Below are 12,371 nucleotides of genomic sequence, written 5' to 3'. Positions count from 1 at the left end.
CTTATGTACTTCAGCAATATCTGAAAATGTTTAATTCACATTTTCTTTGAAAAGAAATCACACAGGGCCCTGCCAAGACCAAAATTTTTGCCCTTGTTTGTTCAGTGGCACAAATATTGCTTCCCAATCTGGTTCCTGAGCCCTAACATGAACCCGTGACCAACAACAAACATTTGTGGAGTATCTACATTTGCATTCAGCATCATGTGAGTTCACCCAACATGTCAATCAACCTGAGTGACAACATGACCAACAATTCTATTCTAGTCAGGGCCTAGGATTTAAGGCCATCAGCGCATGCCTGGTTTTGTTTATTTGCATTGTCAGAAGAAAAGTGTAACTGATTGGAGTTTGTTTCGGAATAAGCTGTTCTCTCAGCCTTCCCTGTTCCATAGCATCACCACTGCAAAATATCATGGTTTACAACTTATAAACAAGATAAAAGCAATTCATTGAAACTGAGCAATATTTAATTATCTCCATCTCTTCCTTTATTGATAGGATGCTACAGAACAATTGTTTTTCTCTTTATAAAGAACAGGTTAGTGCAGTGTATTTGATCAGTAATAACTTTGATTAATGAAACCAACTATTTCTATGGAGGTTCCTATTCTGTAATAGATCTATCTATCTAATATTTCAAAGGAGAAGTACAATCTCAGTTTACTTACAACAGATATGGGGCCAAATCCACTACTGGTGTTGATTGGTTAGCTCTATTGACTTCAATGGAAATAGACCAATTTACACTAGCTGAGGATCTGTCCCAGTGAAGGAGATTAGCAGTGCAGTTTCTAATTCCCTACTCAGAGGGCATGTCTATACTTATGGCTAAATGGGCACTGCTGCAATCAATGCAATGCAGCAGTGTTGATTTAGCGGGTCTGGTGAAGCCCCACTGAGTCGATGTCAGGGCATTCTCCCATTGACGACTGTACTCCACCTCCTTGAGAAGCGTAAGGTAAGTCGGCGGGAGACCGTCTCCCATTGACACAGTGCGGTGTAGAAACCACTGTAAGTTGACCTAACTCATGTAGACTTCAATTACATAACTTACGTAATTGAAGTAGCATAACTTAGCTCGACTTACAGCTTTAGTGTAGACCAGCCCTCAGTGTCCAGTACAGTTGTGCCTTCCCTAAATACCCATGAAGCAATTAAAGTTCAACTTTTTGAACCCAGTTAACCCTTTCCTGCTCCTGCTCTTGTTGTTCTTGCTGCTTCTGCAGCTGATGTTGCCCCCATGACAGATAGCTATCCCCGTGGATGTTCCTTGCTGCTCTCACAGCAGATTTCATAGCGGTGTCGATCCAGGCATGAGGCTGGGCTGTGTGTTCTCCTGCAAAGTGGACCCTCCCTTCACTCTGAAACAAAGGCCCAGAATAGTCAGCAAACTGGTAGGGGGTGAACGAGGCAAATGCTCCCATGGAATGTTTGTCCAGGTTCCATCTCTGTATCACGTGTTTATCACAGATGAACCGGAGATCGTCCTTAGATACATTAGACACCTTGTGGATTTCTGCCAGGTCCTCCAACACCACATCAATGCACTTCTCATCACTCAGGGGAAGAAAGAATTCAGCGTCATCGTTCCACGTGTAGGAAGCCACAATCACCCCCACCCCACTAGAGAAGTTGTGGTTGGGATAGTAGATGAATCTGGAAGGGCGATCTGTGACTGACGGCCCCCCTCGAATCCCCTCCTTCTCCCAGAACTTTTCGGTGCAGGCCAAGGCAACCTTGGTGGCGGTGGCATAGTGAATGGAGCGCAGGGCATGGCTCTTATGGGAGGAAAGCGGTGGCAGAAATTTGATGTGTCTCGTGGCTTTTGCTGAGGCTGTGACAAGGACATAGTCAGCCGTCACTAAGGAGGGGCTCAGTGTGTTGGGTGCACGGTAAAACACTCGGACCTTGTTACCATTGGATATTATCTGCTCTACTGTGCAGTTCAGCTGGACAGCTCCAGGCATAGACCGGTAGAAGGCCTGGGGCAATTGGTCGAATCCCCCTGTGATCTCATCAAAACTGAAAGAAACAAGAAGTGACGAGTGAAAGAATTACATTAGTAGCAGTATCACGATTGCTTTTAGGGACAACAATAAAGTGGGGCCCCTTTGAGGTAGGGGCTGTGTCTGACAGACCCTGCCTCAAAGAGATTAAACTCCAGCTAGACAAGACAGACCAAGAAACAGGGGCATCGTGGGTGGTGGGTGAACCACCCACTTGAGGAGGATAGTCCCCGGCCCACCCCTTCTGCTTGAGGCCCCGAAACCTCCCTCCTCCCTCTTTCCCTCCCAAGCCCAGATCTCACCCCACCCCCCACCAGCCATGATCCTCTCCACCCCCAGTGCACCGGACTTCCCCCCCCCCCCCCCGCCCCGAACCCCGGAGCACTGGGTGGGTGGACAGGCGGTGCGCAGCTCCCCCACCTCCCAGCCCCAGGCAGGCGGGTGGGCAGTGCGCAGCCTCCAGCCCCCCAGAGCACAGGGCAGGCGCAAGCCCCCTCCCCCAGCTTTGGAGCACCAAACAGTGCATGGCTCCAAGCCCCAGGCAGGCAGGAGGCACGTGGACCCCTGCAGCCCTGGAGTGGTGGGTGATACACAGACACCCCCCCCTCGCCCTTCTGCCCTGGAGTACTGAGCGGCGCTGTCCCAGTGCCAGGGCACCCCTGGCACTTGGCAGGCCCAGCTACCCCAAGTCCCAGCCATCCAAGCCCCAGCCCCAGCAGGCTTCCTTTCCTAAGAGGAGCAGACTACCTGGGCTGGGGTCAATTAGCAGCAAGAGTGGAGGGGAGCCTCTGGACAGAGTGTGGGCGGGGCCAGGGGGGTTGTTTGGGCAGGCTCAGCCTTCCCCTGCCCATTACATGTGCTGCCCATGAGGGGAATTGAGCAGAAATTTAAATCTGACCCCTTTTGGTGGGGCAGGTTCTCTGCCTCCCCCCACCACGACCCCAGGAGGAGCTCGTTCTCCTGCCCCAGTCCCTGGCAGGATCTTGCTCTTCCCTCTAACCCAGCAGGAACTCTCTCTTCTCTTCCTCCCCCTACGCTGGCCCTGGGAGGAGCTTACTCTTCCCTGCCCCCAGGGCCAGAGAAGTTCTGTGCCCCCGACAATTACTGGGGGGGCATGCCCCTGCTTGCCCCCACCCCCGTATACGCCCCTGCTAAGAAAGGTTTATAATTGCCATTTTACAGAAGGGGGAGCTGAGGCATGGAGAAAGCAAGTGACATGCCCAAGGTGACACATGAAATCTGTCCTACAGCTGGGTACTGAATCCAGATCTCCTAAGACCCAAGCCAGGGTTTTAACAACAGATCCTATGTATCTCAAGAGAAAGATAGCAAACAATCCCTCCCCACTGTAGGTTTGAACCCAAGCCCTGCCAGAACACAGCACAGAGTGTGACCATTTCAGAAAGAGCAAATTATAGCTGCAATTGATGATAGTCACGTAAGTCAATAAGAGCCCCACAGAAATCTCTCAAAATAGGGCTTAAGTGACCCACAGGCCTGGGGCCTGGAGGTGAATTTCAGCCAATACTGGGGAATTCCGATTGAGCTGCACAAGGTGAGTCGAAATTATGGCCCAGATTAAGTAAAACAAGAATATATCCTGCTGACAATACGACCCATGCGCTGATAGAGATTGCTTCTCTCTGCACATTCTAACTTCCACCAGAGGAGCTTCACATTGCTAAGATGGAGTGTCTGTCTCTTCCCCTCTCAGCTGCGAGAAGAAGGATAGTATTATTTATTTACTAGCATTGCAGTCACACAAAGGGTACGTATACACTGCCGGCAGCAGAAAGACTCTGAGCCCAGGTTGAGAGACTTGGGTTAGCGGGTCTCGCAGGAGCACTGTAGAAATAGCTGTGTAGACAGTGCTTTGAGGTTGTGGCTTGGGCTGGAACTCGGGCTCTCAAGCCCACCCATCTCCCTAGCCTACAGAGCCTGAGCTCCAGCCCAAGCTGCAATTTCGGAGTTCTGTCTACACAGCTATTTGTACAGTGCTAGTAAAATCCCCACTAGCCTAAGTCTCTCAACCTGGCCTAGGAGACTCACTGCCATGGGCAGCCTACTGGTAATGCAGAGATACCCCTAGAGGCCAACAATCAAAGGCCCCATAGTCCTAGGTAAAGTACATACATGCAGAATGAAAAGATATAGCCACGTCCCAGAGACCTTGCAATTTAAGTACATTCGTTTCTCACCCATCTTCATGAGAGAAGATATTAAACTCCATGAGAGAGTTAAGAAATGACATGTGGAATCCAGCATCCTCATTCATCAAGTCTCCGATCATCTGTACAGCCCCATGGCTTAATTTCCCTTCTTTAATCAAGTACTCCTGGGAGGGGAGGAAAGTGAGTAAAGTTGTTCTCTCTTTAGGCACAAGAAGGACATTTATGCTGGAAATAAGAGGCATGGAGGCATCATTGGGGAAAGATTTGACTTCCATGAGGAAGGAGAAGATAAAGGGTTATTTTCAAGTTTTATATTGTGATGATATTGTTGCCCCTTTTTGGCCTGAGCCATTGCCAATATCCAAGGCCTTGCCTGGTTCTTTCTGTTTGAAGGAGAGATTGAGGATGTGAGTCAGGTCTTTCTTTGGTTCAATCCTGTCTATTTAAAAAGAATGGACACAACATCCTGTTTCCCTGAACACAGTAGTAACAATTAACAGGAAGCAATGTCCCTGCTCAGCAATCCAAGTCTGCCTTTCCAGAAAATACTGTGACCAAAAGAAGCTCCCTCCCTTGTTTTCCTCTCGGGCCCATATTCACCACTGCAACTCTCTCTTTCTTCTTGCTTCCTTTCTCTCACATACACAGACTCAGCTGCAGACATTCAACCCCTAGCCCCTGTGTTTGCAATCAACCATAGGGAAACCCCTCAGTCCACACAGCTTAGCTTCTGATTGGCCTTGTAGTGCCTTGGGCAGTGGCTTACACTGCCACTAGCTATCTTACTCCAGAAAGGAGCTTAATTGCTTCTTCCATATATCCTGAATGAAGGGTGGTTAGCATGCCCACCCACTTTAACCAGGTCTGTGGATAATTTATGTATTAAAGATATGCTTGATTGCAACCATTAACACCTTCCAGCACAACAACATTACAATAATAATTGAAGGAAGTATGACATATGTCTGGCTCTCGGTCCTTTATTTTCCATACTCTTGGCCACAACCAAAACCCTGCCCACTCAGGCTGCCAAAAGGAGAAGGCAATCCCAATAGGCTGTGCAGAGCTTCAAAATATGATGTTTTCCCTCATTCCTTTACTGGTGCTTTGAATAAAGGACAACCTCGACATGAAAACTGGCATCATTAGGTTTCATCAGGATAAACAGGCGCGTTTTACACCTCTCTCAGAGCAATTATTTCAGGCTTTCCATAAACATTTGGATTTAAAGGTACTCAAAGGTCCATATCCATTACCTTGGTGGAAAAGGAGTCATACTGATCCAGCAGCTCTTCACAACCTGAACTCCGGAACCGTTTTAGGGTCTGTGTTGGAACCATGCATGGAAACATTCAGAGCCAGAAAGAGAAATATGTTCACAAAAACACTGGACCAAATTCTGTTCTCCTATCTAACTAACCATCTGTGCAAGTACCTATACTTGCATGACCCTCCTTGCCATGATATCTGCAGGCTTCATAATTGCCGATGGATTTTATTCCCAAAAAACTCCTTTGAGGTGGGGAAGAATCAGCTCCATTTTACAGAGCACATAGCTATGGCAGCAACTGAACCCAAATCTCTTGAGTCCTACTGCAATGCCCTATCTACTAGACCCTAATTCCTCTGTATAGCCATGAAACCCCACTGAATGTAACTGAGGTGCATGGCATAGTCTCCAGCCCTGCTGTTGTTAAATGGCAGGAGTTGATCCCGAGTTCACTGTTTAGGAAACAAAAACAGGTGTTTCTTTTCAGAGGTGCTGAGCACCCACAGCTCTGGGGGGATCACATGAATAAAAGTGAAAGGAAAACCGGGGCCAGATCTTGTGGTAAATCCCCCACAAGGAGTATTATAGCTACATGCAGGCAGCAGTGTAAGATTCCCCTGACACAGGATGTATTCTGGGTTGGAACGGTGTTGAGAAGGGATGTGTTGGGAAAGGAGCAGGGGAGACCAGCACATACTGCAGAAGAAGAGACCTCCTGTACTGCAGTACAAGTTAGGGCCATTTCTCAGAATCAGGCCTGGTGATTTATTTTCTTTTATACAATCAACCAATAAACGTACCTTCTTCAGAATTCCTACATAAAGTTCCTTCGCAGATTTGCCTCTCTCTGAGGGAGCCACAGTATAATTCAAGATATCAGGGTTCTGTTTGACCTTCCCAGCTGTTGTCCTGACACCATTAACCAAATACCAGGCGTTGTCATCCATCTCAGAGAACTTGTTTAGCTTAAGGTCAAATTGTCTAATAAATTCACGAACAATACTGCGAAAGAAAGAAAGGGGAGAGAAAGGGGAAAGGAGAGAGTGAAAAATAAGAAAATTAATTATACGCTCTACTGGCTATACAAATAATACGGTTCTAAGTATGTTATTTATGTCATTCCCTTTTTGAACTTTCCTGATTCCAACTAATGTGATTAATGCTGTAGGACAGGGGTGGCCAACCTGAGCCTGAGAAGGAGCCAGAATTTACCAATGTAGATTGCCGAAGAGCCACGGTAATACGTCAGCACCCCCCATCAGCTCCCTACCCCCGCTCCGAGCACCTCCCACCCACCAGTAGCCCCGCCGATCTGCGCCTACCCCTCCCTCCCCGCACCTCCCGATCAGCTGTTTCATGGCATGCAGGAGGCTCTGGGGGTGGGGTGGGGGGAGGAGCGAGGGCACGGCAGGCTCAGGGGAGGGGGCAGGCCCTGTGGCAGAGCCAGGGGTTGAGCAGTAAGCACCCCCCGGCACATTGGAAAGTTGGCACCTGTAGCTCCAGCCCCAGAATCAGTCCCTATACAAGGAACCGCATATTAACTTCTGAAGAGTCGCATGTGGTCTGGAGCCACAGGTTGGCCACCCCTGCTGTAGGAATATGATAGATAGGTAAATAGATAGATAGATCCTGATGTAAACTGATGTAGTTCCATTGACTACAAGGGGACTACCAGCTATATAGTAGCTGAGGGCTTGGAATATTGACTGGTTACCACAGATGTTGTATATAATAACCTCATCTGTTGTTCTGCTTCTAAATTGTAGTCTCAGTTCATGGTAGTTTCCTTTGAAGTTAGGGTACATTTATGCTACTGTTTTTTGTGTTTGTTTGTTTGTTTTAATAAGCTTTTGCTCCATATAATTGTGCTGAAAAAGATTCGATTCTATTCTATTCTAGTTCTTATACTTCCTCACAAAACAATTGGGTGCAGTGTTTTATGAAACAATGCAACTCATTTCAAATCACTTTGGCTAATGAAGAGCCCATATCTATTGTCTGGTTTTCCTTTGACTCAGGGCCTGATACAACTTCCGTTAACATAAATTGGAATTTTTCCATTGGTTTCCATTGGAAGTTTGACCATGCACTCACAAGCTGCCAGTTCCATAACTAGGCCCCGATCCTGAAAAAACTTATTGCTCAGTTCATTGTTTACTATTGGCCATAATCCCACCCAGGTCATTGAGACTAGTCATGGCAGGAAATATTACATCTAGCAGCAAGTTCTTTTAGGGTGTTTGATCTCATCCCTAACCACAGCAGAATTCTGCAAAACTGGGCTGTTTCTTTACCAAACAACTTACATGGCTGAGGAGTAGAAACTGTATTACCTGTGGGTGCTTGGCAAACGCATGGCTCCCAACTCCACGTACCAATCTTGTGTCTCATCTCGATAGGTCCTGATTCGTCCTCCCACACGACCACTGATTTCCAGAACTGTAACCTAGGAACCAGCATGGAACATCATTTCCACTCACTTATGTGGCACATGCACAATTTTAGGCGCAAAGGACAAAACTTTCAAACCTTGGTGACTAAAATTAGGTAACTGAATCTATATTCAGGCACCTGAATAAGTGTCCTGATGGCTCTGCACCCACCAGTTCCTAACATTATGTACATTGCACCTCTGAAAATTGCACCCATTTAAGGTGGGATTTTCAAAAGCGCTCCGTCTTGGTTGAACTGCATCCACTGCAGTCAATGGGAGGAGACTGATGCCAAATTTGAGTGCATCTGAAAATCTGAGAGCCAGTTCTACACTCCCAAGGTTTGTCGGCCTAGTTGTGTTGTCAGGGGTATGAAAAAAAACTACACATTCCAGGCAACATAAGAATGCTGGCAAAACCCCCAGTGTAAACATAGCTAGGACAACACAAGAGTGCTTCTGTTGACACAACTAATGTCATTTGGGGACATGGAGTTACCATACTGACAGACAAAACTCATTCTGTCATCATAAGCTGCATCTAAACTAGGCAGCTCTGCTGGAATAGCTATCCTGGCAAAGAATTTGTAGTGTAGGCAAGGTCTGAGCCTTACATGCTGGCATAAGGATTTTGAGGGAAGATTTTCTCTAGCTGCATCTAACTGTCATTGTGCTTTTGAAAACCTTCCTGAGGTGCTTAACTTTAAGCACCCAAGTTTGAACATTTTGTCTGTATGTTTTCCAAAGCATCAGGGTCCTCAGAATTCACAAAGACCGTAGACTGGGATTTTCAACTCCCTAGGCTTCTATGCCTGAAAGACAAATGGATTTATGTGGGAGTTAAATAGTTCATAAGTCTTGCACTGACTCCCCTGTACACAGAGATGAAGATCATTTAAAGGTATGCCTCCACTGGGCTGAAATTCACCTCTGTTGTTTGTGGCATGCAAAAAACATAAAAAGAAGGCAGAGTGAAGGCTACCAATAGCATATCAATTTTCACATGCTTAGATTTCTGCGAAAGAATGTATGCCCTGTACAGATATTGACATTTGAAAGTAGATAACTGTAACTTGCCACTTTCTAATGGATAGGGTTATTTTGAAACTGTAGCTTTTGGGGTGTTAGTTCCCCTTTCTATTTCTTATGATAGTTACTGTAACTTCTCCAGCTTTAAATTAATGAAGTTTCAGGGAAATGTTCCAGGACAGAAATGGGAACACGGGAGCCTAAATCTTATTAAAATACAATGGGAGTTGGGCACCTAAAGTCCCATTATTGCCTTTGAAAAATCTCTTCCTTTGTCAGCAAGCCTTTTCTTTCTTTCTTTCTTTCTTTCTTTCTTTCTTGGAAATTCCCCTTGTTTCATTATTATCCATTCTTTAGCCTAACAACCTTTATTCCTCAGACAAGAAATAATGAAAAATACTCAAGCCAGCACTGACTCCCTGCCTTTCTCTGACATCTCTCTGTGCATAGAATTACCATGTGACCAGCATCTGTGAGCAGTTTGGCAGCAGTGAGTCCACTTATGCCTGCCCCTACAATGACCACCTTCACTGGATGAGGTGCCTTTCCGAGCCCATTTTCAGCAATCTTCACCAGGTCATTGTAGTCGGGATCATCAAGGCAAGGCAAGCTAGAGAAACTCTCAGGCCGTAATACAGCCACAAGGAAACACAGCCTGTAAAGCACTGGGGACATATGGACAAAGAGAAGTGAGGTGTAGTTAATGAATGATGCAGTCAGGGAAGCAAATTCATTTTCTGAAACCCACATGGCAGGTGGCATCCCTGAAATGACACCAATCAACCCACAGCAGAGCTAAAATCCATAAAAGGGTGTGCAGCAAACCAGCTCTGAGTATTGCCAGACGATACATAAGAGCAAACCAGCTCCTAACATTACCAGTTTACAGAAACGATCATTTTAAGGTATGTCTACACTGGAGATGCATGTGTCATTTCCAGCTTGAGTAGACAGACCTGTGCTCCCTCTTATTGAGCTAGCATGCTAAAAATAGAATGGTATCCACAGCAGTGGAAGCATGGGGCGGGGAAGAGTATATTCCTAGGATCTTGGACAGAACCATATTAGGGGCAGGTACCCCTTCCTGCTGCTCACACCACCATGGCTACCCTCAGATTATAAAATCTTTGGGGAATGGGCTGTCATTTAAAACATCTTTGCACAGTGCCTAGCACAATGAAGGTGAGAGGCCTGGGTGAGACCTCTTGGATCCACCGCACATGGAGTCATTGACAGCCTAGGTAGAGAAGCTCGAACATATAACTCATCTCTGGCAGAGTGTGTGTCAGTCCCACCCGTGATGTGCCATACCCGAGCCCTAGGGACAGGGTAGCAACCTGGGGAGAGGAGCTGCAATGTAATGAACATAATGGGCAAGAGTTTCAGAAGTGCTGTTGTGTGACCAACTTGGGACACTTGAAAGAGGGCTGATTTTCAGATAGCAGGTGTCCAGCCTTTTCTGAAAAATGAAGCCCCTTTAAGATGCCTCAACTGGGGCACACTGAAATTGCTCTTTACCCTGTAGCTAAACCACAAGACATGGACTTGATGCAGGAATTACAAGATGAAATTCTATGTCTTGCATTAGGCAGGAGTCAGACTGAAAGATCACAACCTTTGTTAACTTTAAGGTCTTGTCCACACTGCAGATCTTTTCCCAAAAAATTCAAACCAGTTTCAGTTGGAGCCACAGTTGGAGCCACAGAGTCGATAAGTTTGTTGTTGGCCATAATCATATTTATAACCAGTTTAAATAATTTGGCTATCAGGAGGCTTAAGAAAACCAGTTGTAAGAATGATTCTGGCTGCTTGAGCCTTGTCTACATTGGGGTTCTAGCTAGGTTCAAACTGATTTTAAAACCAGTTTGAATCTTTTAATACATTTCCCCAGTGTGGACAAAATCTTAGTGAAGGGTGCTACTTAACTTTAAAGTTCAAAAGGAACTTTATAACAAGGAATATTAAAGCCATTTAAATAAAACTTTAAGGCGCAGTGGGTGAGATTTTCAAAAGCGCTCAGTGTTGACCTAAATTTGCTCCCACTAAAGTAATTGAATCTCCACACCTCTACAGTGCTTTTACTCCATTGGCTATTTTGGAAATATTGGTGATTAGACCTCTCTGTGCTCCTTAAATAAAATTTAGTTTTCTAGAAATGCCCTGAGAAACAGCAGGGTAGAGCCGAGCCCATTCAGGACAATCCTTTAAACTATAAACAGATGCATCAGCAATGCATATAAATTCAGTTCTCAGTGATGAGAAACACAGTTCAAGAGTTTCCAGTTTCAGGTGGAAGCTATTACCCAAAGAACCACAGAATAAGATGTTTTTTCTCTTCCCTTCTCAAACAGGCATCAGTTTCACTCAAGAAACTAAACAGTACCAAAAATTTCCTTTGGACAACGTGACTTGCTTTAAACCCTGATCCTACAAGCCTGACTCACACAAGGAATCTCATGGAATGATTGTTGGCACTGGAACAGTGTCCCTGATCCATGCCCCAGCCTTGAACAGTTGTAAGTGGGACCCCCCCACACACCCCACCCCCAGCATATTATTGGATGGCACTTTCTCAGAGGGTTACACAGTATTAACAGCAATCGATGCATTTAGAGTCCTACAGTCTAATCCTGCTGCCATTGAAGTTAAAGGCAAAATTCCCATTGCTTTCAATCATTCAGGATCAAGCCCTGAGTGTGACCAAATTTTCCCATAAAATACCCACAAAGGTGGGTATGGATTCTCTTTTTTAAAAATCACATTGCCACCAAGAAGGCGTGATCCAAGGCTCATGGAAATCAGTGGGAATCAACTTCAAGGGAGCAGAAAGGGGTACTGAAAAACAAAGCCCAAGACATATTCATCTAAAAAAGAGCAAAAAAAAGTGAGAGGTTAAAATAAAGAGAAAGATGCAAAACAAGAAAGCAGCTGAAGATGGACTAACACACATCCTTTCCTAGCCCCAAAGCAATTCTCCCAGCACAGCAGTGTCACTTACAGAATCTGTCCATGTTTCCACCAGCAGCACTAGTCATCTAGTGAGCACTTTCATTTTATAGCCTGAACCAGCTGATCTCAGAAAAAAAAAGTGGTTCAAAACTTCCAACCAATCAGTATGTTCCAAATACTGAGAGAGATGTAATTAATTATTCTAGGGGAAAAGAATTTCCAGTCTGACACAATTATGTGTATCTTTCTGTCCCACCCTTTGATCAGGAGACACCAACTGACTGGAACACAAGTTACTTATTGTTCTGGTAAGTCCCACACATGTATACATGCAGGTCATACATCTATCTGTCTTCCTTTCAGCAGACATAGTACAATGCCTAATTCTGTAATTTGGAAAAATCTCTATGGATTTTTCTGCCTATTGCCCCCCTAAATCTGAAGAAATCTGTGCAAGGCACAGGGGGAAATTGATGAAATTTCTGTGGATATTTATGCTACACTCCTGCAAG

The 12,371-nt window shown here is 45.5% G+C and overlaps 1 protein-coding gene across 1 annotated transcript; it reads right to left on the bottom strand.

Annotated features, from left to right (window-relative positions):
* Positions 1-491: 491 nt before the first annotated feature.
* LOC141998710 (L-amino-acid oxidase-like) lies at positions 492-11,952 on the bottom strand. Its single transcript, XM_074971673.1, has 7 exons — positions 11,909-11,952; positions 9,367-9,575; positions 7,784-7,896; positions 6,251-6,452; positions 5,437-5,505; positions 4,208-4,344; positions 492-2,025 (listed from the first exon to the last, which is right to left on the bottom strand). The coding sequence occupies exons 1-7, from the start codon at positions 11,943-11,945 to the stop codon at positions 1,158-1,160; spliced, it is 1,635 nt and encodes a 544-aa protein (XP_074827774.1). The 5' UTR covers positions 11,946-11,952; the 3' UTR covers positions 492-1,157.
* Positions 11,953-12,371: the final 419 nt, after the last annotated feature.

The sequence above is a fragment of the Natator depressus genome, chromosome 14, assembly GCF_965152275.1.
Source record: "Natator depressus isolate rNatDep1 chromosome 14, rNatDep2.hap1, whole genome shotgun sequence".
NCBI lineage: Eukaryota > Metazoa > Chordata > Testudines > Cheloniidae > Natator > Natator depressus.
Note: the sequence above shows the minus strand (reverse complement) of the source record. Positions and strands in the feature narration are given on the sequence as shown.

Coding starts and splice junctions, on each gene's coding strand:
- LOC141998710 (XM_074971673.1), bottom strand. CDS start 11,945: ATGACTAGTGCTGCTGGTGGAAACATGGACAGATTCT. Junction 9,576..11,908: donor TGGAAACATGGACAGATTCT/GTAAGTGACACT, acceptor ATATGTCCCCAG/TGCTTTACAGGCTGTGTTTC. Junction 4,345..5,436: donor ATGACTCCTTTTCCACCAAG/GTAATGGATATG, acceptor CTCCCCTCCCAG/GAGTACTTGATTAAAGAAGG.